Source organism: Solanum verrucosum, unplaced genomic scaffold, assembly GCF_900185275.1.
Source record: "Solanum verrucosum unplaced genomic scaffold, falcon-dt-bn FXZP01000176.1, whole genome shotgun sequence".
Classification (NCBI taxonomy): domain Eukaryota; kingdom Viridiplantae; phylum Streptophyta; class Magnoliopsida; order Solanales; family Solanaceae; genus Solanum; species Solanum verrucosum.
Window position 1 is genome coordinate 1789636 of NW_026020412.1, and position 25793 is coordinate 1815428.

At 36.6% G+C, this 25793-nt stretch overlaps 1 protein-coding gene across 4 annotated transcripts; it reads right to left on the reverse strand.

Annotated features, from left to right (window-relative positions):
• Positions 1-380: 380 nt before the first annotated feature.
• Positions 381-25584, reverse strand: LOC125840623 (protein SEMI-ROLLED LEAF 2). Of its 4 annotated transcripts, XR_007443755.1 has the most exons (20): positions 25424-25584; positions 25277-25351; positions 24259-24374; positions 22102-22216; positions 20829-20957; positions 19622-19669; positions 19318-19523; positions 19027-19223; positions 18627-18919; positions 17414-17566; positions 16964-17323; positions 16713-16862; positions 16378-16453; positions 15998-16125; positions 15645-15836; positions 14517-14657; positions 14219-14347; positions 9429-9635; positions 550-773; positions 381-500 (listed from the first exon to the last, which is right to left on the reverse strand). XR_007443755.1 is itself a non-coding variant. In XM_049519586.1 (19 exons), the coding sequence occupies exons 1-19, from the start codon at positions 25556-25558 to the stop codon at positions 621-623; spliced, it is 3003 nt and encodes a 1000-aa protein (XP_049375543.1). In that variant the 5' UTR covers positions 25559-25584; the 3' UTR covers positions 500-620. The 4 variants fall into 4 exon arrangements, 3 of the variants coding, with proteins under 3 accessions (XP_049375543.1, XP_049375544.1, XP_049375545.1); XM_049519586.1 differs by having other exon boundaries at positions 500-773; XM_049519587.1 differs by lacking the exon at positions 381-500 and having other exon boundaries at positions 507-773; positions 17414-17563.
• Between the last annotated feature and the right edge of the window lie 209 nt (positions 25585-25793).

Consider the following 25793-nt stretch of genomic DNA (forward strand, 5'->3'; position numbering starts at 1 on the left):
TGGTAAAGGCATTTGCAACAAGTGTAATCCAGCATCAACTATGTAGTTCAGAGCTCTTTCGAAAGATCGACCTGAAAAGACGAAGTGTGTCGCCAAATATATCACAAGGAGGTCCTCATCATCGTAAGTTCGAGAAGGACATTGTTTGAGCCCTCGAATCATGGAGATTCTTAGAGGAGAGAATCAAGGAAATATGTAGAATTATGCATCCAAATATTCACCAATAAAATCTTGTTTGTCATTGCAGTTTATTTTGGATACGTTGAAAATTTGTTGCAAACACACCCTGGAAAACTTCATCCAGAAACCATAAATTATCAATGTCCCCTTCGTAAAGATACAAACGGTTTCCATGTGATCATCACTTATAGACATACCAGTTCAGCAAAGATACAAAAAGGTAGAAAGACACTACAGACCATCATTTCTTTCTCTTTTCCTTTTCTCATATATTATTTCCGCTTATGTTTTCCAGCTTACACACTTCACATTAATATGAACTCAATACAAATTAAATTACATTAGAAAGACACTTCTTTGGGTGAGCACGACGAGATATGAACATGCTTGAGACAATACTTACAAGTATTAGAAGCTACGTGTAAGTAAAAACATCAAACTCAGCATCCTGCTGCTTTCAAGAACTTATCGTAGGGGCTTGAAGGTGGCAGCCTAAAGGACTGTTGTCCATACTCCCGAGAACAAGAGAGAGAGTTTTGTGTATGAGTTGATTCAACTGTTGTTAATTGTAGATCCTGGTGAAGCACCATATCCTGCACAAAAGGGAACAGCTTATAATTCTCGTTAACATTTCAGGACCATGCTCTCCATATGCAGGATCTTGAGGAAAACATTTATAACACAACAGAAATAAATAAAGTGATATCCCTATTTTAACAGACCATTCTCTTTTTTTTTCCACATCAGAAGCAGTGTCACCTGTAGAATTTTCTCATCAAAGTTAAGCGATGTACTGGAAACCATTACAGGGGCATTGATCATCATTTTCCATGTAGCTAATACATACATTTACATGGCCACTGATGTGCAACGGAATGCCTTAGATAGTTTTAGGAAAATTGGCTAATCTGGATTCTGCGAGAGCAAGGCTATTCCAGTTTTTGTACTTCTATAGTTCAGCTAAATGAAAATTCTAGATTAGTAGGATCGAAATGATCCAACTTTCAGCCAAAGCGGATTTAGATTCAACCAGAGAGACGTCAAGTAGATTTGCATGATCTCAAAGTAAACCTTTTATGCAGTGAGTGGTAGTATTAGGCTAATTATAAACTTGAGATAAAAATATATATTCTGTAAAGAAATAATGTACAGCATAAAAGGTTCCCTATAAAATACCTATAGGCTAGATAAAGTCCTAATATTATGATCTATTGAAATGCTAACTCACAGTTTTAGCAAAAGAAAAATTGATCAAAAGCTAGATAGAAGCAAGTCCACATAGTTCATAGCTAGAACAAGAAAATTAGACCAAATGGATGGAATCAGTTTTCTTATTTTTGAAGTCCTAAATACTTGAATTTCTAGCAATACTTTTTTTTGGAACTGGTAACTTCGTATTCCTTTGCATTAAGGGCATGTTCGCCACCTCCAGAAAATTTACACTTAGTAGAAACTAATTACAGTAATCCTACGAAGTCTACTAACTGAACTTCCCCTTCTAATACATTATTCTTTACGCCAAAAACATAAAGAAGGGATGACCTTCCACTTGATCTTCTGTATGAGCTCTCCTTGCTTCAAAAATCCTTTCATTTCTTTCCTTCCAACTGTTCCACCAAATACAGGCAAGTACTGTTTTCCACCAAATACAGGAAGGAACGGTTTTCCTCTAAATCTTCTGGCTCTTGCTACCACCCTCCTAATCCAACCAACAACTTAAAAGATCAGCGGTATGCACTGGCATAGACCAGTTCACCTTAGCCAAATTAATGAATTAAAACCCACACTTGTTGTGCAACTCTACAATGTAGGAAAAGGTGGTTGTTTGTTTCTAAAGCCTCCTACATAATGAGCATCTTGAAGCAATGTAGATTCCCCTTTTTTGTAGGGCTTCATGAGTCAAACAAGCTGTACTGTCAACTAGCTAGATGAAGCAATTCACCTTAGTTGGTGCTACACTCTTCCATACAGACGTCCATGGTCCTGTCGACTTCCTGACTTCAGACAGCCCTCTATTGTACACCCTATTTACTGAGAATAGTCCATCCTGATGGTGTTTCCATATCATGTTGAATTTACAGAAATATTCTACTCTAAATCGGTCAGTGCCTTAAAATCTCTTAAAATATTGAGAAGATAAGAGGGTCATTTGGCTATTGAAAAATCATTATAGACTATACACCTCTTTCATAATTTCACTATCCAAAATAAAACTTAGTGATTCTTGACATAAATTATCAGTGAAGTCAAACTTTGGTGCCTTTCTTCAGAAAAGGATAGGCAAAGTAGCCCAACAAACTTTAGTCAAATGATCCGTCATTTAGTGTAGTCTGGTAACCCCAAATCTTTTTTCCAAAAATCTTTCTATCTGCCATTGCAAAACAATTACAATTATTTTTTTTAAGAAACGCAACACGCTGTCACTGTTAAAATAGTACAAGATTTATTATTAATTGGTTGATTTGATTTGATTTCGTAATTAGACACTTACCAAATTGTATTCACTTGTAATTATTATATATTCTCTCTAATTCTACATGGAATCAGAGCCATCAGCCATAGAAAATTGTATACCCTTTTCCTCCATTTCATTTTCTCCTACTATTACCACACTGAACTTGAAGGGTAAGTAGCAAGTACATATCATGGTCTGCTTCAATTGAATTAAGATTTATGGGTCAGATACATGATGGATGAATTGATGCGGTCCATTCAAGATGAGGTGCCTTGGTGTATGTTATTTACTATGACATAGGTGTGGAGACAAATTCTAGAGTCTAAAGGGTTCATGTTAAGCAGGACCAAAATAGAGTATTTGAAGCGCAAATTTAGTGATTCAATGCAAGAGGCAGGTGTGGAAGTGAGGCCTGACACACAGGCTATCCCCAAGAGACATAGTTTCAAGTATCTTGGGTCTATAATCCATGAAAGTAGGGATAACGATAATGATATGACACATCATATTAGTGCGGTGTGGATGAAGTAGAGGCTTGCATCCAGAGCCTTGTGTGATAAAAAATACCACCGAAACTTAAAGGTAAGTTTTATAAAGTGGTGTTTAGACCGACTTTGTTGTATGTGGCAGAGTGTTGGCCAATCAAGGATTCCCATGTTTAGAAGACATGTCATGGAAATAGGGATGTTAAGGTAGATGTGTGGGTACAAGGAGCAATAAGATTAGGAACGAGGATATTTTAGATAAAGTGGGAGTGGCCTCGGTGGTGCACAAGATGAGGGAAGCAAGATTGAGATGGTTTGAACATTAAGAGGAGATGCATAGACGCCCTAGTGAGGAAGTGCAAAAAGTTGGTTATAGTAGGTACGAGGAGAGGTAGAGATGGGCTGAAGAAAGAAAAGTTGTCTTATAGTCTTGATGATGACATTGAAGTGCTCATTAAGCGAGGCGAAGCGCTCAACGTGTTTTGAACCTCACTTTAGGGCTTACGCGTTCCTTTGACAACATTGTTTCCAAGAAGGTGGAAAGCATCCATAGGCATTAGATCACACAGGATTCTTTTTAGATAGGTCTTAAAAGTTAAAAGTAGACGGAACAATTCTTATTAAGACTATAACTTATAGGAAAGAAGATCAATTTATGGATGGACTCAAATATGTTATATTTACCGACAAAAGTATCCGGTTATTGGGGGAAAATCTATATATTTCTATTTCCTTCCAATAGAGAATGAAAAAAGTCATTGTTTATTAACTTGCACATTCATTCAATCATTCAACCATCTCATCTTGTATGACTTTTGCAGTAGCTTTGTGTCGAATCCCAACTTAGTAACCATTTCGTAAGAAACTACGTTGGTACAACTTCCAAAATCAACAATGAGCATACAAACTCTTCTTTTATACGTGTATGGAAGATATTTTCTACAACCATGCTTACCCCTTGGTTTATCTATATGAAGAACATGTTGAATCATAAGGTATTCTCCCTCATCTCTATATTCTAATTCTTTCAACTTATCAGCATGTTTGCTCTTCATAATCATCTTATTCCTTGGTTGCTCCTTCAAGGTTGGAGAACACATTTTTGTAGGACAATCAGCTAGTATATGCCTAAAATCCTCCACATTTATGGCATTCTCTTTTTAAGAATAGCTCCTGAAGTCATGGGCTTCCCTTCAACTTTCTAGACTTGGTTTTGCATTAGATTATTGTGGCTTTGTCGAGCTAGAACTACATCTCACCTAGTTTAAAGTGTTTGGCAATTAAATGGTAGTTAATGAAGAAAATGCTTTGGCTTGCCTTTGTTGTGTCTGTACAATCTTGGCTAGTTTGACAACTCCAAAGATTTTTTGGGGATGCAATTGGATCACATTTGCAATAGGCTAATTTAATCCAGTCAAATATCGAGCAATTATGCAGGATGGTTGTCCTTTAAAAACACTTTTGAGCCTCAGATCTTCAAATTCTCTAGTGTACTCATCCATGAATAATGAGTTCCTTATCAAAAAAATGAATGAAATTCAATTAAGAATCCTCTTAGTATGTCTCTTGCAAGAACTGTTGGTGCGATTCCCATTTAATCCTCTCCCCAGTGTGAATCCATGCTTTTCCATCAAATTCTCGATCCCTTTTGAGGTTTTCCCACCATACTGATCCGTATAACCTCTGAGCTTGAGAGCAACAAGCTTGACCTTCTTATCAGAAAATTCTTTATAATAAACAATCTCAAAATATTTCCCTTTCTTGGGGTAATTGAATCCATAAAGCTCCGAGGCACTAGTTTTGAGGTAATGCACTACAGCTAGTTTTGAATTAGTTGGAGCTACTCCGGTGGTCCTTCTGATCACCGCAAAACACTTTTCTTCATTTCTTAGTTCCGGTGACGCCTCTCATAGGCTCAACCTCAACGCAGTATGGGCGAGAATCTGGAAGTCATGATAGGGATCAAATATTTTGTTATTACAGATGTTAGTGAGGGTTTTTATAGATGGTTTCTCCTCTCTGAAAGGAGCAATCTATTTACCAGCAAGATTAAGATAGACGAGAACAATTTGTGGCGGGTTTGTGAGAATTTACAGCAGGTGTCGATGGGAGCAGGTAACTTATACAAAAGATGGGGAAGGAAGCAACAAAATTTATTACATAGGGTCTACCAAAATTACAATGCTTACGGGTGATTCATTCATTTGTCTAATGGAATGGTGAAAGGAAATCCGCTATCATAATCTCGGAGGAGTACAACTTGGGCTGGAGAGAAGTAGCGGCTAAGATCCTCAGAATCATGGGGAATAATAATCCAGCTTCTCATAGATTTGTCTCACCATATAAGACCTACATCCAAGCAGCAAATACGGAGCAATGGCAGGCAGGCCTGCGAATACGAGTTCTCAACTTCTGACCTGCTGTCTAGTGGGTTATTTTGATAATCCCTTTTGCTTCAAGTCTTTAACCCATCTTTAGAGTCTATTCAAAAATGGTTCACTTCTCGTTGGTCATTAACAGCAGCAGGGGTGAAGGTGTCGACTATGGGTCACAACTTCTTCTTGTTTGAACTACCATCGAGACAGTAGGCAGAGAGTGCAATTTGGCGTCTGGTACTAGAATTGGAGACATCTCTTTCTTGAATGGTGGTCTCCGGCGACTTGTTTCAATCAGAAAGAACAGGATCAGGAACTAGATGGATTAGGGATTTTGGGATACTGTTGCATGAATAGTAGGAAAGAAGTCTCAGATTTATCGGAGATAACTGTGGGGGATTCATAGATTCAAATGAGGACACAATGAGAAGAAACAGCTTCCTTTGGGCTTGTATATTGATTAGAGATTCAGATCTCATTTTCCCACGGAAAATAGAACTGGTCTCTGGTAACTGGGTGTTATTCTCAATTGCTACTAATCCAGACACTACTGTAGCTCAGAACTGGGAAGGAAATGTGTGGTGCTCAACCCTATGAAGGAACCCCAATGACTGGGATATAGAAGATATGATGGCTATGCTTGGCACTTACAACAGTGCTATCAACCATCAGTGCAATGACAGGCTAAGATGGGGAAACAACAGTGAGGACATTTATTCCGTTAAAGTAACTATCAGCTCCTTAGCTCTAACAAAGCTCAGATTGATCAATGGCCCTGGAAGCTTATCTGGAAAATCAGATTACCCCCTAAAGTCGTGCTTTCTGCTGGCTAGCCCTTAAAAATGCATGCTCAACCCAGGACAACCTTAGCAAAAGACGATTCCAACTTGCAAATAGATGTTATCTATGCAATTGCAGCTCAGAAACAGCTAACCACATGTTCATCCACTGTTTAGTTGCTACAGATCTGTGGTTTATGTTCTTATCACTTTTTGGTCTACAGTGGGTTAAGCCAAGCAACATCAGAGAAGTTTTTGTTAGTTGGATTCTTGGCAAGTTGAGAAACCTATTACGAAGATCCGGTCTATGGTTCCTGCTACTATTTTGTGGTGTTTATGGTTTGAAAGGAATCAAAGATGTTTTGATGGTACATCAACTGCAAGCTTTAGACTTAAGGCCAAATGTTTAGTTTTACTGTTTTGTTGGCTTAATCTTACACCTGTGTATAACCCTGATCTCCTTTTGGAATTTGGCAGCTCCCTTGTTCTATGGTAGGTTCCTTTTTGTCCTTCCTAGGAGCTGCCTATTCAACTTTTGTAATTCTTGCATCCCCACGATGCTTTGTTATTAACAACTCTTACTTCATCAAAAAAAAAAAAAAACAAAAAAAATGATCTCAATAATTATAAGTCAATCAATGAATTCATCATCTTGATATTTGCCATCGCAATCGAAATTTCATGCTTAATATCATCACGTTGATACATCTCCTGATTGTTGTGTGGCCTTCTTTGGGGTTTCTTCTATCACATTGATATTGAGCTTCATCAGTTTCATCCTCCTTACAGCCTTGATTATCTGAATATTCTGAGTGTGAAATTTTCTCATATTGAGCATGGCGTCTCGGTACTCTCATAACTTGGTCAGCATCAAGCTCTTCAGCTTGCTGTAGATGCTTGCTCGTGGTTGAAGTGTTGGATTTTGAAGTGGGGGATGTTGCAGCAGTATATTGTACTGTTGGGGGTGGCAGTGATGAACGTTGTAGGAGATATAGCAAATTTGGTGGCTGACTCTAAAGCACCAAATATTCAACCAGTTCTGATGTTCCATTGATTCCATCAAACCATCAAATTGCACTTTTATTTCTTTATTTTCACATTCAAGGGCTATTGATCCTTAATTTCTCAATCTGAAATTGATCATCGATTGAAGAGGGTCCCAAACCTACTACTTGCTTCTCCATCGATATGATGACCAAGATAGCAAATCAAGACTCTAAAATTGGGCTCTAATACCAAAACTGATGTACTTTCGAGGTCTTTTTTTTTTTTTGAGAAGGTAACAGTCATGTACTTTCGAGGTTTTGCACCTCTCAAGCACAAAGAAAGTAGAAACAAAAGCACTCCCACTAATGTTTTTTCACAAAACTAGCATAAGCGTTCTTCAAACTCACATAAGAAGAATATATAATGAAGAAGAACCTTATATTCACACGTTCCTCCATCCCGCAAGACTGTGAGAAGCTTCAAATAAAGGAAGAAGAAGGACAAGAATGTTTAACCATGTTTCTGAAGCAGCCACTTAAAACACTGATCACCAATGTTATTTTCAGCAGAATGAGCACTTAAATAGGCCTTACAATGAGTAAAATTGATGAGGTTAAGGAAACCCTATCCTAGCTAAACTAGGAACAAGGATTCTCGTAGGAACGGAATACTATCTCACAATCCTAGTTTGAATGACATACTTTTTTTGAGAATGAGTTTGAATGACATACTACTGGTTAAAGAAATGGACCTTGGGCTTAACTCAACCATCCCAAAGCTAGCTCATGCGGGGAGGATTGTCCAAGACAATATAAGGAGACCACCCATACCTTTTTTATCTGATGTGGGACTTCTGAACACACCACCTTACGCCTAGGACTAGACATCTGGAGCATGGGAAATTAAATATGGGGCCCCAACACTGGTAAACAAGAATTGGGGTGGGTCCTGCTCTGACATTCTGTTAAAGAAATGGTCCTTGTGCCTAACTCAACCCCAAAAGCTAGCTCATGAGAGGAAAATTGCCCAAGACCATATAAGGAGATCACTCATCCCTTTTTCACCTGATGTGGGACTCTTCAACACTACTAACAAACCAAGTTTGACTAGAACTACAAATATAATCCTACTAAACATGAACCGCACAACTAAGGAACAAGAAACAAGAAATCCTAATATTTCAGAAAGCAATAATTCCTAATCTTGAGTGGATTATTGGACTTCTTGAGGTTCTTGGGACATGATACCCTCTTGTTTATGGTGGACTATTTGGAGAGAAAGAAACAAGAGGGGTCTTGAAAATACTGCAGAATCAGTGCAACAGATCAAATGGCATTGTATGAAGACTTTCTTGTTTTGGTGTAAAGAGGAGGGTATAGAGGATGCTGGACAGATTTTAAACTTTTTTTCTTCTTTATAAGTTTAGTAGCAGCTCTCTTGAGTTGGTTTTTTTTGGGTCACTGATGTAAATCTTTTTGGTGGTTGCCAGCATACCCTCAGGAATACAACTTTACCTTTATCAAAAAAAAAATTGTATTAGACCTTGGTGCTTGTTAAGCACCACGTTTATCTCGTCTATTCATCACATAATATGGGACAGAGGTAGCAAATCTGAACACCTCAAATTCTCAGTTATGTCAAGGCCCTACAATCAATATCTATAAGTAGACTGGACGTTCATGGTACGAATCCTATGAAGTTGGATACTTGGAGCCAAACGACATTGAAAAGTTTCACATATTCAGATATTTATTCTCACATTCTAAAGTTTCGGGAAACCACTAAAAAAGATTGAATATGTTAGAGGATCTGAATGAACTCTGCTCATTCCACATATGGAGCTCTCTACTTCAATCTCATTTGAGAAAGAAGAGCTCTTCAACTTCCCTATAGTTTGGTGTGATCAAAGTTATATGCTGGCAGGTAAGTTTAATGGAATGCTATAAATCCTCTGACATTTTGTACTGTAACTTTTTTGTTGGGAAGACTAGTCACCAATAAAGCTGCATCCCAGGATATTGCAGCACTTAAAGCTCTATTTATCAATTAACAGCTATTTAGCTATCCAGTTTATAAGAAAATACATTATGATAAGCAAATATATCATTCAAGCACAAAAAAGCTTGGATAGACCAACTGATAGAGGGACAAACAGAGTGATTCTCACCATCTTTGGTAAAGAAGGGTTCTTCCTGTCATTTTCATTGTAGGATATTAATGCCTTGGTTTCCTGTTGCATCTTGAAACTCTGAAGGGATGACATCTTGTGTTGTTTACCAGTAACAAGGGCCTCACACTGATTTTTTACTTGGTCATAGGGTATCGGTGTAGAGGAAGTTGGGTAGCTTGCAACTTGTCGGGCAGTTTCCAGAACCTACATGTGCAAGAGATAGTGTTATACAGGAACATGCTACTGATCTTATAGTTCACAGTCCCACAGCCAATTTGAAAATGTTAAACAAAAAGAATTACCAAGTAACTATGCATGTGGAATGACATGTAACATGAGCTGTTCAATTTCTTTAACTTAGAGATCATCAGAAGTGAAATTCTCCCAAGTCATAGTTGTTTACAGGAACTTATTTTTCTACAGCATTATCCCAGCTCCTCCTTTTCTTAATTTTTAGTTTCTTATTTTTGATGAAGTAATAAAGTTTTACTGAATGTCTGGGCAAAAGCACTGAAATCCAAGAAGTATATCAGAAGGTACAAAACCAAAAAAAAAAAAGATATGTTTTTTGCGAATGACACCCCATCTTCTATACACAAAGGAACCTCTGAGGTATATGGAAAGGCAATCCCTCCCAGGTTAAGAACTTCTCAAAATATGACTTGGGAAAAAACTCCTATTTCTCTTAAGGAGCCAAACTGAGATATATGGAAAGGCAATCCCTACCAGGTTAAGAAGAGCTTCTCATAATACAACTTCAGAAAAAACTCCTTTGTCCCCCCACCGCCACCTGCTCCAGACATCAGGAGATCATGTGGTGTGTTTTGTTTGTGAAGAAATTCAATCAGGCATTGGAATTCTATCCTTTCCTAGCCTTAAAAGTTCCTTATTTCTTAGGTAATGCTCTTGTAAAGCATAGACACTTTTAAAGGTGACACCATGACTCTCACGTATCTTGACATCAGTTGCCTCCTTTAAATGTTTCCTTTGTTACTTGACATCGATAACATGAGGGATCAACAAAAGGATGTGCACTAGACAAAACGTTTTACATGTTCTAAATTCCTATGACCAAGTCTTTCTAGCCCCTGTGAGTATCTTTTATAAAAGTACAGAGAGCCTCTCTAATCGGTAGAAAGTGGTGGGTGTCCACTAACGGCCATTCTTGGCTAGCTTCTGATAATGCAATTCCGGAAGGAGTCAGTAGTTGAGCATTGTATCCCTTCTCGTCCCGAGCTTTTGATACAACCCATCTAAGGCTTTCCCTTGAGCTTTACAAATAGCCTTCTTAACTTCCCTTCTTAGCTCTCGTATATTCTTCAAAGGCTTCTCAGCCTTCTACTTTTAGTAACTTTATATACCACTCTTTTTTGGCTCAAATAACTCTTTGCACCTCGTGATTCACCACCACCAGAATTCTAGTGATCGAGGTATTAAACCTCTAGACACACCTAACACTTCACTTGTTGCTTTTTAATGCAACTTGATATTTTCTACCACGAGATGTCTTTCTTGCCTTCTATGGCCCATTTTAACTCCTTTCCGTAGCGCTTCTTCAACGCTGTCTTTTAGTGCCTACCACAGAATTCTTGATAGCTTGCTAGGTCTTTTTAACACTATACTCTTACGCTGTGCATCAAGACAACCACCCTCATTGGGCGGTCATAGCTTCTCCGGGTATGACCCTACAGTTCGTACATTTGGTTTTATCATATCTTCTTCTAAGGATAAATCCATTTGAATATGGTTCACTCACTAAATCATAAGCTAAAACAACATCAACATACCCCGTGTAAATCATAAGCTAAAACAAACTCTAGAATAGCCTTTCCTTCATCATTCCTAGGACCATAATCATATATATATATATATATATATATATATATATATAAAAGAGAACCATAGGTCCACCTATGTGGCGCCACCACAAACCAAGATTCCCTTTTAATTTATTTATTTCCAAAACTAGCCTTCCTCTTTCATGAAAAATTATGACTTTTATGAAGAGTTGCGACTTTTATGAAAGTTGTGACTTTTATGAAAGTTGTGACTTTTATGAAAGGTTTGTAACTTTTCCGAAGAGTTGTAACCTTTCCAATAAGGAACAATAAGCATTTGTTCACACTACCCTTTGTTGTCTATAAATAGGGGGATGTCCTCTCATTTTAAACAACCAAAATTCTAAACTACTTCTTCTTCTGCACAATTAAATATTCGTGTACTTTGCTCCTGTTGAGTGACTCACTAACACCATTATTTTTGAATCAATACAGTTGAATTGAATCGTTCTATCCTGAGAGGATCTATTCTTTTAAACCTCGAGTACTAGAGGGGAATAATTTTCTTAAAGAGACACTGTGCATTTAGTGGACTCGATTTTTTCCTTTTTGTTTCATTCTATTGTTACAGATCCTGGTATGTTTTTTTATAGTCATTAATTTAGGCTTATGTTATTAATTGTTGTTTTTGAGTACATGTTTTAAACTTTGTTGTTTATGTTTCTGTAAAATTATTGTTTTAAGTATTTGTTAGTACAGAGTAAATAACACATGTTAATTGAGTATTCACACAAGTTTTCTCTACTGAAATTGTTGAAGGTACAATAAAAAAATTCCTTAAAGATCTATACTACTATTTCTTGAAGACAAAATTCCATTTTGGTATGTCATTGTAAGGACATAAAGACCTTAAAAACTTTATCGCACCTTGATGTGCGAAGTGAACCAGGAAAAGAAGACAAGAATTAATAAACTTTCTACATGGGTTCAAGGATGATATATGTAATTCAAAAGGTAGGGCTGAACTTTCTACACGTTAGAATTAGAACATGTGATAACTTTTTTTCAACCTTTTAAAATTTATTTATCCCTTTACCAACGATTATTTATTTATTAGAAAATTTAATATCTCATGTTGATATTCATTTGATTCCCCAAAAATATCAAATAGTAGCACTTCCGCAAGCAAAGGATAAATTATAAAATCAAATTAAAGATGATTGATTGAAGGATAAATGATAAGATGTTATAATTACCATTTTCCTTTACATTATTAATGTTCGTTACTACGTAATCTTGTGTGTAAGATAATATAGTGTTTTAGTTTTAGTCACTGATAGGTTTTAAGTATTATTTTATAAATTTTGTGATATTAAATTCCCGTGCAAGGCGTGGGTAATTTTACTAGTTATATATATACTTATAACCTGTTTGGCATTGCTGTTGGGAGGCAAAAAGTGTTTTTTTAAGAAAAAAACTGTTTTTTTTTTTGAGAAATCTTTAAAAACTGTTTTTAAATGGAAGCGGAAGCAGATTTTCTGCGGTTGGGAAGAAGCTAAACATTTCTGCTTCTTAAAAAAAGCAGAAGCAGAAGTAGAAAATTATTTTTTTGAAGACTAAAATACCTCTTCCATATATACATATTCACCAATATATCCCTTATTAATTAATTACAATATCTCACAAATTTGGTTAAGTATCATTCAAGAATTTTATTTTTTATTTTTATATATTATTTTTTTTATTTTATATATTATTTTACGTATTATTTTACAAAATAGAAATAAAGGTAACAACAACATTTTTGCACGAGTAATTTTTTCTATGTAGAATGGTTTTTAAGAAAATAATATTATATTTTGTATGTAGTGATTTAATTTGTGGAATGGTTTTTAAATTTATTTTTCTTGATATTTGTAATTATATTCAAATCATCAAGTTATTATTATATTAATATTTAATTTAATTTATTTATTTATCTATGTATAATATTGATTGAAAATTTGAATATGTACATTTTAATTTAATTAATATAAAATTTAATTAAAATTTTGTAATAGATATTTAAAATATTTCTCTCTATAAAATAATCTTAATATTAAATATACATTGATACTTGCCCTTTTTCGTAATTTGACTCTCAAAAGCACCTTTTAAAAAAGATTTGCCAAACACAATTTGTTTATCCAAAGCACTTTTCAAATGAATTAGACAAACACAAATTTATTTTTTTCAAAAGCACTTTTCTGTAAAGCTATTTTTAAAAAGTGCTTCTAAAAATAAGTAGTTTTTAGCAGCAATGGAAAACAAACTCTTAGTCAAAATCATCATAAAATTTACCTTCAAGAGCATTTAGATCTCACCTAATAAAGATTTGTTGGTTACTCGTAATCCCTTGAACTAAGGTGTAACATCTTACCCCCCTCGTTTTGAGTATTTATACCATCATATTTTGAAACTTCTCATAGGTTCATATGTTTCTTTTGGTACTTGTTAGTATGGCTCAAAGTGGGACCCAAGGGGCTCCGGTGAGTTTTAGACAAGAAAAACGTGATTTGAACATTGCAGATTTTTTTTTTCTAGTTTCTCATGAACACGAGGGTTCCCCAGCAAAGGCTGCCCACTAAGCTACCAAGTCTCGCGAATGCGAGGTCTAGCCCCGGGAACACGAAGACTCAGTCATGTATCCTGATCGGCACCACTGTCATGCCTGAACACAGATACAATGGGGCGTTGGAGATCATTCAATTTCGTCCTGTTTGGCAACTATGCCTCACCAATGGGAAGACAAGAGATAGGCTGAACCATAGATGTCCCCGTAAAGACGAGTATACAAACATGTTTCTCTAATCTTTCCCCCTTTGTAGTCTCGTTGAAATGATGCAAGGACCAAGTGGATTTTCAAAGTTTAAATGTCAAAATATGTAAGTAAGCCGAACCATTGACTAATCTAGAACATAAACAACTCCACAAATATTCCTGAACATGTTCTTCAAAGCAGTTACTCACCGATTCCAAAAGTTGGTTAACACTTAGAATGTCAAGGGAATTGATAGACATAGATGTCTTTCGACCTGATTGGCTTCCATTAGCATCTGAAATTGTTTCTTCATCTATGAGGGAAGGTGGTGCCATGACCTGATAGAGTAAAGAAACACAATTACCTCTCTTAGAAAGCATATTTGAAAGTCATGTCATTGGGGTGGGAGAAAGTTCAAGACATCACAAAAAGAAAAAATAGTAACCAACTAGACATAAATAAATCATAAATGTATATCTCAAATACACAAAATGGTTCCTCTACAACCTCATCAAAAGTCTCGAACTCAATCTGAGCAAGTGGAGAGCAGGGGTGAGGCGTTTCCATATACAGAGGAATCCCAAGTGGATATGCATCGTCTGGTTCAAACCTTTCCAGGAGTTGTTTTCTTATGCTTGGTAACTCATCCTGGAAAACAGTAGCCAAGATTAAACGTCCTGTTCTAGAAGAAGATGAGAACAAATCCTGTACTAAGAAACTCATTTATTTAATAGTTTAAGATCCATAAGAGGGATTTTTTTGGTATAACCATCTGGTATCAAGAACCCACTAGCCCGACTAATCCAGATTCACGCAAACTAGTGCCCATTAAAGAAGCGCTCCCTACCAATAGTTTCTCCATTCCCAGAGACTTTTTACAGAAAAGGAAAACATGAGAATATATTGACAGTGGATCCATTTTCCTATGAATTCGCATAAACAGTGGCACACATGTTTGTAACTAGAGCAGATTATGCTCCAATAAAATACTCTCATCGTTCAGTAGCAGAAAACTAATGGAAGCAGTTTAGCGAGTCTGAGAGAAGGAGACTCTCCAATAGTTCGCTTTGGACACTAAAAAGATTTAATAACCAGTTTTGATGATAACTATTCAGAATAATGCCTAAGTATGTGGACAATGAATATTAATTTCATAGAATTCAGGAAACATTTTGAATCATCTTATATTGACACAATGTTATTATATCAGTCGACAAAGGAGCGATTTAGAACCAAACAAGAAGTTAGAGAAGTTGATAAACTTCACTCTTACAACATCAAGTCAGTGTCATAAAAGAATGTACAAGTAGTGTCTATGACTCAACCCGAGTCAACCACAATCTTCCATCAAACTTACCAAACTACCTATAAAAGGTGGATTCCTTGCCAAAAGTACAAATGTAAGGAGAAAGATTCATTAGTGCTGCCTACATCATTCTTTCTATTTTGAAACAATCTTCCCTATCTATCATAATTGTATTGACCAAGCAAATCAAACTAGCTGTTAATGACACAAAAAGATAGCATTAGCGTGTATAAATCTGTCTTGCAAGCAAACAAAGATTCCCCACCACTTATGAGGTTGCGAACCTGCATCATACATCAAAAGTTTGAGAAAGCTAAGAAAGTTAATACCTCTGACAATATTCCGCATTTAGATGTGAAGTGCAACATAATGATTTCTTTAAATTTTTCATCGTTTAACTCTACTGCTGACAGGGATTGCAAAGCTGCAATTTCATCTTCCTGTGAGCCATAACCATATGTTTCACTACCAGATGCCGTTTGCAGCCTCACATCTTCTCCCAACTTAAGATAAGGATCAACCTATTTAACCAAACATTTATGACATGATTAGAATTTAAACAAACTATATATATTAGAAAACATGGAGAGCTGATCAGATTAGGCCTAACAGCAAGATTGGAAGAAATCAACTACTTATCCAACAAACAGAACATAAACACAAAGAGTTTTGGGAGATTAACCATTTCATCTGTCAGTGATGATTTAACCACACGACTTAGTTCAGGGAGATTGCCCGCCCTTGCTGAACAGATGAGCATATATGATGCCAAAGTAAATAGAGACCTCCTTCGAGATGGTTGTAAACCTCCTTCAGTAATCAGTGAGTAAAACGATAGTCAGTATTTGCACCAAAGACATTAATGCTGGTAAAACCAGAAATTTCACTGTAAGATACAGTATTGATCATCGACAACCCAGTCAGGAACTTCTGAAGTGATTGAAGTTTTTATTAGGTCGTATTACTGATGTCAAAACTTATGTCTGACCCCAACTAAATAACTGTAAGCTTGCGCTCCCCAAGTTCGTAAGATGGTGGAACTGGATAGTGAACCCAACTCACCTTCTTTATCCATCGAAATAGTCCTTAGAGAGAAGGCTAACTGGAAAGACCGAACAAGCGCCATATGACTAGAATTCTGCAATTAGCAAGACCAACTATCATGTGGTTGATGAAACAGTTGCAGAACGACATAGAAGATGGAGATCAAGCAATACAAGACTTATAACAGTTTGGAGTAGCCTTTAAAATAGCTTTGTCAAAGATTTATTTGGAGAAAATAATTTGTGCAAAAGAAAAAAGAAAAGAAAACATTTCTATGGTCAATGATTTGCCACTAGATACTGAAAACTGGAACAGAGAAATGTTTGTATACAACAAAAAAGATGGGATCTAACCTTTGATCGAATGAAAAGTAAAACAATTTTGTACGTATGGGCCATCGCATCAAAATTGGAAGGTGTGTTATCAGTCAGTGTTGCCTGAACCCAGATAGATGAAAGCAGAAGACTCACTTGGTGACTACTCAACCGAAGCGAAATGAGCTCCTGAAGTATTTCAGACGATTAGACATTTAAATACCTTAAAAGGAAAACAAATTCATGGGCAACTCTTGCAAATAAAAGAAGAGAGATCAGTTCTTCCATACAGATTTCCTGTCAGGTAGGGCATCCTTGAAGCCACAGGATTGACTTTGAGATCGAGAGTCACCAGATTGATGTGAATGGCAACTGACATCTTCATTTTCTTCTCCCACTTCTCCATCTCTAGAACCATTTCCATCTGTATTTCTATCTTGAACGGAGAAACTCTTAGTTCTAACCTTAGCCAACTTCCTTGGTGATTGGACTAGAATACTCTGGGAAGAAGTTCTACTATGTAGAGATGACAAGGGACTGACAGGTGGCATAAGCACAGTGGAGAATATATGGTGTGCTACAGCTCGTGTTTCATGGTCAGTGTGTGCCATTGCCAAGAGCAAGTGGAGAAAGAGAGCATCTGGAAAAGCCTGAGGGTGATTGAGAGCAGATTATACCATTTGGACTACATAAAAGTTACAAAACCATGAATCAGGAGCACAACAACAGATTCTAGTTACCTTCCTGTAATATGACACATTTGGAATGCAAGAAACAATTTGTGCTGTGCGATACACAGCTGCAATCGTTGATCTAGCAGCGACGGTGCTAGCTGGAATGTTCTCTAGCACCATGCCCATCATATCAAGTATAGGGCCCACATCAGCAACCTGCTAATGACAGATGTCATAATAAAAACACTACCTTTACCTAAAACATAAAATCACAGGGTATGCTTGTGTATATAAGCAAATGAAGATCTAAACTTAATAACTTATAAGAGACAATAAAAATACAGCATTCATCATGTAATGGCACTTGGTTCCTGCACTCTACCAGAGGCAAATAGGATGTTGATGCTTGCAATCAATTGTACTTGGTAATAACAAGGTATGCGCACACTCTACCCTCCCCAAAGCCCACTTAGTGGGATTTCACTGGGTATGTTGTTGTTGTTGTTGTTCTTGTAATAGCAAGCAGCTTTAGCAAAAAACTAAGAAAATAAATTGAGCAGACAAACATTAAACCCAGAGAAAGAACTTACTCCCAGAAATTATAATCAAATTTGAACAACTCATTATCATCACAGTTTTGACTGAAAACATCAACATCTATTGACCTTCAAATAGTGCCAGTTGCATCAAATCTTACACTGAGTCCAAGTAGAGCTTTAAAACTACTTACTGGTATAGATTCTAGGAAATGCAAAAGATCACTATTTCTATTAAAGGCCTCATTATGGGGATAGAGTGAATAAGTAGGCCAAACAAACTGCAAAGAAAAGGCTGCTGGGTACAGAATGTTTATCTTTTATTCACTTGTAGTTATTAAAACTAGCACTCTCCTTGGGTACAGTACACACTGAAAATTATTAAATCAGGATCAGCTTACACTTGATAAAGAAAAATGTCAAATTGTGAAACTCATAGGTCTAATAAGCATGTATTTCTGGTCCAAACAATTTTTAATCAGCACTGGAAGCTAAAAGCAAAAAGGCACAACTTCAACTGTCAATATGCAAAGTGAGTTGCTTCCTCAAACACACATTAAAAAAAAACATTGAGAACATATGGAACAGAATAAAGGATAGTGGATTGCAAGTAACCTTAGATGAAGACAATTTACTTCATTGTCAACTTCGTGCTGGATTTAGGTACATATGTAAAAGAAAAGAAAACTTCAGAGTACAATGCATGCGTGCAGCCAATTGAAACCAAATTATCAAAGACAAACCTTCTTTGAGAGCTGTAATATGCACTTCTCTAGGGCAGACTGAAGATTGGAGTTAGAAGTATTTAATCCATCTTTTGGACTAGATGCTTCAGTTGAATACTGCATGCACTTCCGTAAATGTTTAATCAGGTCATTAATGACACCAACTATAGTTGCGGAAGCCTTCTCTTTTGCACTTTCTACCAAGTGTGTGACCACATTAACTATACTGATCTGTATGTCAGGCTGCTTGATAATGTTCTTGTGATCCAAATGCTTGACCAAGATGGATAGCAACAAATGAGAATTTTCACCTGGGATCAAAATTCGTATTAAGCTAAAATTGAAAGAGCAACATGACTAAACCAATCACAAATATTAATCTCAGCTGAAGAAACGGAACAAGGAGCCCATGAATCACCTGATTCCTCTAGCAGGCACTGCAAATGCATGAGCACTGAGCAGGCGAGTCCTTTCTCTGACGCCCAATAGTTTTCAGTGTCAAAACTATGAAAAAGAGGTTCAAGAACCCGCCGTACACTAGTTGCTTCTTTTGTCAGTAAGGCCATGTTACGTAAGCAAACTCTGGCCCAATAAGAGGGGCTTTTGGCTGTCTCTCTGATTGAAGTACGACAATAATATAAAGTAAGATAATCCATTATACTGTCAGCCAGAGGAAAAGAACTTTGCCATTTTAGGCGTATAATCTTACATTGAGGATGTCAATTTTATATTTGCATTCATGCTATTTGGCGAGGAGGAAACCTTCTTGCTCATATCAGGGAAAGATGAGCTGTGATCATCACTATTCAACACTCCTTGAACCCACTGTTCTGAAGGTTCAGACTGTTTACTGTCTTGTCCATTTTCTAGGTTCACTGTGAAGTCAATGTAATTCTCCAAAGTTGCAGTAATAATCTGCATTGTTTTCATCCAACATTAGAAACAACAATTGGCAGTTGGAGTATCTCTTGATCTGAAAATTGAATAACTGAGTAATATTGAAATTATCTTACATGATCAAAGTCAATGGAGATATGAGACTGCTCCCCCATAAACCACACCTAAAAGAAAAAGTGGGAAAAGAAAAGCAAATGAAACACATGTGGAGAAAGGTCAAAAGAGGAAAAGAATAGACTCCACAGTGTAGCCTAAAGAGAAATTAGAGAAATACAAGGAATCAAAAATATATTTGAACTTCCAAGAAAATTGATAAACACGAAAACAATAATGTGTAGCTATGATGAGAAATGGCCCATAAGCTTCATAGCATATAAGTTGTTTACTATTTTAACCTTATTAGCAAATACTGAACCTCATGCTAGATTTAATTACTATCCATTATCTGTTCGCTTCACAAACTTTGAATCATCTCTGGATGCACTACATTCAAGTGAATTAATTAAAAAAATGGAAAGGGTAATCTCTAAGTTGCTCCTTGAGAAACTAATGTTTAGACATCATGGAAGAAGCTTCTCATCTCAGTTATAGAAGCTGCAGTAGAAGTACTGAAACAAAATGGCACCTTCTCTCAATTACCGCGCTATGTTAAGCTACTGTTGTATACACTTGAAACTTCCCAATTTTATTGGATATCCCCGAAGGATGAGTTTTATACACTTGAAATTTTTCCAGTTACTTGATAATTCTCTGATGTAAACTGGAAAAATTAGCTGCCAAAACACGACATATAAGTATAACTCCAACACACAAAAATACAGTGACACATGTACCTCAAGTCCTTAACAATATAAGACTAGTTATCAGGAAGTGCTAATTAGGGATTCACATTACAAGCTTTTATCACCAGACATGGGCCCTTCCTGGTTCTAACTGGTCCAAGACATGTCCAGTATTGAGACAAAGCCACCATATGAAAAGGTAAAGAGTAATTAGCTTGTTCATTCCTCCTACAGTCGTGGGAATGTTCTGTGTGATGACAACTAAAGTACATAACATCCTAGTATCTGATTCAGGAGCTGCAAGAATAAGCTACATTTGAGATTAAGTGGTAAGATATTGACCTTAGTGAAACAACAAATGCAGATAAATCCTTCAAAGAAGGTACTATCATTAGTCTATGTCACCAAGATCTAGTAATTCCGAATATCAGAAAACACCCCAAACACCTGAAGTGGTTCCAAGTTCTGGGTACTTAAGAATTTTGCAAGTATAATTAAATAAATACTAAGCAACAGAAAGAGAGAGAGACTGAGTTTTTACCAAGACAGCCAAAGTTTGCATTCCTGCAGAACGCAAGCGCAAGGCTCTGTCATCATCTCCAACTTCTCGAGCTAGTTGGCACAGTTTAGGTATAAGGCCTTCTAAGTTGAACATGTAAGTACCATCCATCTGCTTAACAAGGAGAAGCAAGAGAACTTGAATCCACTTTTTAGCATAAACCCAAAATATTTTCCAAGTTCTTCTAAATCCATTTATCAAAACCACACTCCATTTCCTTCTCTCAAACCACCAAAAATAAAATCCCAAAACTGCCCCTTGCTTCTTTTAGAGTTAAGCCTCTTATAGAAGCCAATAGAGACTAAAAACATTCAAAATCCAGGATAGAATATGCAATACCATAACTTCTTTGACCTTTTTGGGGGGAGTAGGTGCAATACTAATATTGTTCTTCATTCATCAAAAGTAACATCCTCCTCGTGGAATTACAATGTACTTGCAACACTATTAAAATAGACCGCGGGCCTAATTCAACCCCAAAAGCTAGCTCAAGAAGTGAAAATTGCCCAAGCCATATTAAGGAGACCACCCATCTCTTAAAGGGACGATGTGAGACTCTTCACACAAACACCTTCATGCCCAGGGCTAGACATCTGGTGTGTGGACCATTAATATGGGGGCCAACATCGGGAATGAGAATTGGGATGGAGCTTTTTCTGATATCGTGTTAAAGAAATGGACCTTGGGCCTAACTCAATTCCTAAAGCTAAAGCTAGTTGAAAAGGTGAAGAACTGAGGATTGCCCAAGACCATATAAGGAGAAAAATTTTGCCTCCCACCCACCAATGTGGGACTTAACACTCCCCCTCATGCCCAGATTAGACATCTGAAGCGTGGATAATATATGATGGGGGGACCATATTGTGTGAAACAAGACTTGGGTGGGCCTGGCTCTAATACCATGTTAATGAAATGGACCTCAGGTCTAACTCAACCCCAAAAGCTAGCTCAAGAGGTAAGAATTGCCCAAGACATATTAAAGAGACCACTCATCCCTTAAAAGGTCGAAGTAGGACTCTTCAAAATCCTAACAGACATCAGTACTTGCTAGCCACTCCAAAATTATGACAGATCAGTAAGAGACACAATGATTCATGATCAAATTATACAGTGGCAGCTATATTACCCAAGTCCATCTTCAGAAATTACGCTCTTGGTTCAAATTATATGAGCAGAGTACAACTACTTCAAAATAGTCTTTCCTAGGAATGATATCCGTGTTTATTAACCATCTATTTTCCTTAGGCATACAAACCTGGCAATTGATGAAGTCGACTAGAGTGTTGCAACCTAAAATCTGCATTTCATCATGCTGTGTTTGTTCAAAAAGAGTGCGGATAATCCCCAATAGACTAGCAGCATATAGTGGCCTGCAGTTGTAAATTTAAACAATTACATTTTGTTCTAACTGCATCAAAGTCAAAAGTAACTTGAGTAAATATTGTATGCAGAACTTCGTTTGTATCAGTGCAATAATGCAAAACTGCATATCACATGCATAGATACTGATGTTAACTAAGAAGAAACATTTCCATCTAAAATTACTTAGTCAACTAGAACATCGTAGATACCCTATAGCCTATTTTCAAGTCAGAAATTTCCGAGGAAACAACTAAGCATTATTACTTGAATAGTGTCTAGACATATCTGAGGTGGCATCTACAGAGTTGCAAATCGTTTTTCAGTATTATAATTCATTGCCTAGTTTCAAGATAACCTACTAGATCTCTGGTAACATCAGTGCTCAAAACAAAGGCAACAGGAAGCAAGAATACAAGTCACCAAGGAAAGTGGGAAAGGATAGGTGCTCTCTACAACACCTTGGCCCCTTTCAACAGCCTAACTGGGGAAGAAGATACTGCTATATGGAAGATAGGCAACAAAGGAGTTTTCCCTGTGAACTCAGCATACAAGAACCTCACCGCTTCAAACAACAGGATCGAACAGTGGCCTTGGAAGATGAAATGGGGGACAAAAATTCAATACAAGGTATTGTTTCACATGGCTGCTGACCAGAGAAGTAGTACTGACACATGAAAACATGAAGAAGAGGAAATACCAATTGTGTTCCAGGTGTTACTTATGTGAAGAATAAACAGAGACAATCAACCATCTTTTTTTACACTCATCTTCTTTTACACTGTTAATGGGAAGACCAGCTATAGAGAATATTTATTTGTCTGAGGAAAATCACTTGGGTGAAACCAAGGAACATTGAAGGAGTATCGAAGTTCTGGATGAGAGTTGGCAATACTACAACAAAGGAGGAGAGATGGAAGATTGTCCCAGCTTGTATATGGTGGACAGTGTGGAAGGAAAGAAATCAAAGATGCTTTAAGGGAAAGCAAAACAATCTGCCGAATTTTAAGATGAACTGCCTGGCTTTGTACTATTTTTGGTGTGAACAAAAAGTGTTGGGACAGACTGAAATATTATTGATGTTTTAGACAATTTGTAACAAAAAGTACAAATAGTTTTCCTAGGTTGTAATAATTTTGGAAGGGGGACTACACTTTGATGTAGTATACATGTGGATATATAGACTAAAAAGTTACCTTTCTCAAAAAAAAGGAAAGCGGGAAAAGATCTAAAACAATCTCATACATGTGGCCTACCTATAGGTCACATGAAGACAGCTTAACCGCTGCTCCAAGGCTCCCCTTCAACTCCAAACTCTTTTAATGCTCTCAGACAAGGACAGGAACACTATCAAAACGGGTAGATCTAATGTGGATTTTCTTCAGGCACATAACTCTTGATAACCAGTTGAGGTTTATCAACAGCCCCGGAACAAAGGGAGATGAATTTACTGCTGGGGTTTCCGTTCTTTAAGTTCTAAGTTCTTGTGTAATGGAACTTTATAGAACTACACCATGGGGCTGCAAAACCAGCACTGTACATTAACGTATGCATATGAGAAATGAAGAGCCTTTGTAGTTCCTTTGCAGTTGAGGACAACAAAAAAAGCTCTTCCGTCTACTTTCTTCACTGTTGCCAAAGACTAACCAAGCAATCTAGTGATGATCCTTCTCTACATATAGATTTTAGAGAACAAAAATATAGAAGATCCATATTTCTCCATATTGTTCTCCAGAATTCATTCCCTTTTTTCTGTTTCCTTTTTTCATTTTTTCCTTTTCTGGATAAGCAAGATCCATTTCCTTTTTTATCACCTGTTCATGTTCAACTTCATCTGCCACAAATAGTTGTAGCCATGCACCTAGAAAGGCATAAGATCTGGCTTAATCTTCCCATCTAAGCTTAGCACTGAGAAGAGCCTTAGTAAACTTATGGTTTGTTCCTATCCTTTCCTTGTCTAGTAAATGCAGATAAATCTATAGTAGGACATTCAAACTGATTTTAGTTTTGAGCTATAGGTACACAAATACTTCTATTAATTGTTCAAACTTACATCTGCTCCTTACATGAAGATAGCAGCTTCCTGTAGATCATTGTAACAACTTTTACTGACCCAAGGTGCTCATTTCGCAAATCTTTGTAACACCTTTGCTCCAGGTATTCGGTAATCTGAATCACGTTGATCAGTCATTAGTATACACATATTAAGGAGACTCAAGACACCAAGAAAGCTTTCCAAACATGGAAATTAATGAAACTTCATAACTCCCAATACTACAATATGAATATTCTGATTAATAGGTAGAAATTCATGGCAACAATTTATCTATATATCAGGATGAATATGAATGACACATGGAGTTCGGATATTTTTTCACTTCAATGATTTAACGGAGGGAGTGAGCTCACCTTTCTTACAGAGTAATCCCTCTCATGCCTTAAGTGAGGGAATGAAACATAAAAAGACCTCTGTAGTAAAATTAAACTATGGAAGAGACTTCATGACCTGATTTTGAACTCTTATTTTAGAACATTACTGCAAAAAAAAAAAAAAAAATTTGGACGCTGAATTCCTAGAAACTACTTGCAATTTGAGATAATAAAATCCTCTCAAGTATGTACCTTGAACATAACATCCAAGGTATAATAGCATAACAAAACGCATTTCCCCTTTAAAAAAAATCACTAAGATGACTTAATTGTCCCCTGTGAATGGAGAAGTACAATGTTGCCCACAGGACAAACATGCTTAAAATCTACGTTGCCAACAGGTGTGTGAAGGATGCCCTAAAAGTAGTGCATTTTTGGAGAATCCAATATGGGTGCAGCAACATTTTTGGAGAGTCCTTGCAACATAGCTTAAAATACAAGAAGAGCACTAAAGGGAAAAATTGAAGTTCTCATGAATCAGTTTTTCAACAAATTCTTAAAAGCAAAATACAATACTCTGTCCCAACTTCAAATTTTAGTGGGTCTTCTTCGGTATTTGGGAAGTTGAATAGCAGCAAAATTACAAAAAGTTAAATTTGATGAAGTAGTGAATTATAAGTGAAGAAAAAACTTATTTTTACCTTTGGTATTCTCAATGGGTTTCTTGAAGCATACTCACAAAGTTTTGCAATCTTTCTATCATTTGGCTCAGCATCCTGCAATAAGAGATAGTGAATATAGCAAAAGAGTGAAGATGATATCATGAGTAAAAAAAAGAAGAAATAGACCTGTGATTTGGGGAAAATCTCTCCAAGGAGCTTCTTGTAGCGTTTAACAGGCTGTCTTGACCTTGCTCGCAATGATGGACAAAAGAAGCAGAGACTACCACATGCAGGCACTACTTTCCTTGACATTACCCCCATATTTATACAATTTCAAGCCCAAATCCCTATACACCACCACTTTCACTTGAATCAATCATCCAATCGAAACAATACAAATTCTAATATGATTATGCATTTTGAGGGTCCGTAAATAAGAAAAAACATCATGAAATCAACAAAATGCGAAAGGAGCAAAAAATTCAACAATAAAAAAACAATACCTACCAATTGAAAATCCAAAATTCAACTCTCGATCTAGATCCACGCCAATGAG

What these genes read in the sequence shown, in the direction of transcription:
- LOC125840623 (XM_049519586.1), bottom strand. Translation starts at nt 25,558, where the DNA reads ATGGGGGTAATGTCAAGGAAAGTAGTGCCTGCATGTGGTAGTCTCTGC. An exon ending in TGCAAACTTTGGCTGTCTTG is followed by an intron (nt 19,670 to 20,828) that starts GTAAAAACTCAG and finishes TTTTTCTTTTAG; the next exon opens with GTGTGGTTTATGGGGGAGCA. An exon ending in AATGCGGAATATTGTCAGAG is followed by an intron (nt 14,658 to 15,644) that starts GTATTAACTTTC and finishes ACTGTTTTCCAG; the next exon opens with GATGAGTTACCAAGCATAAG.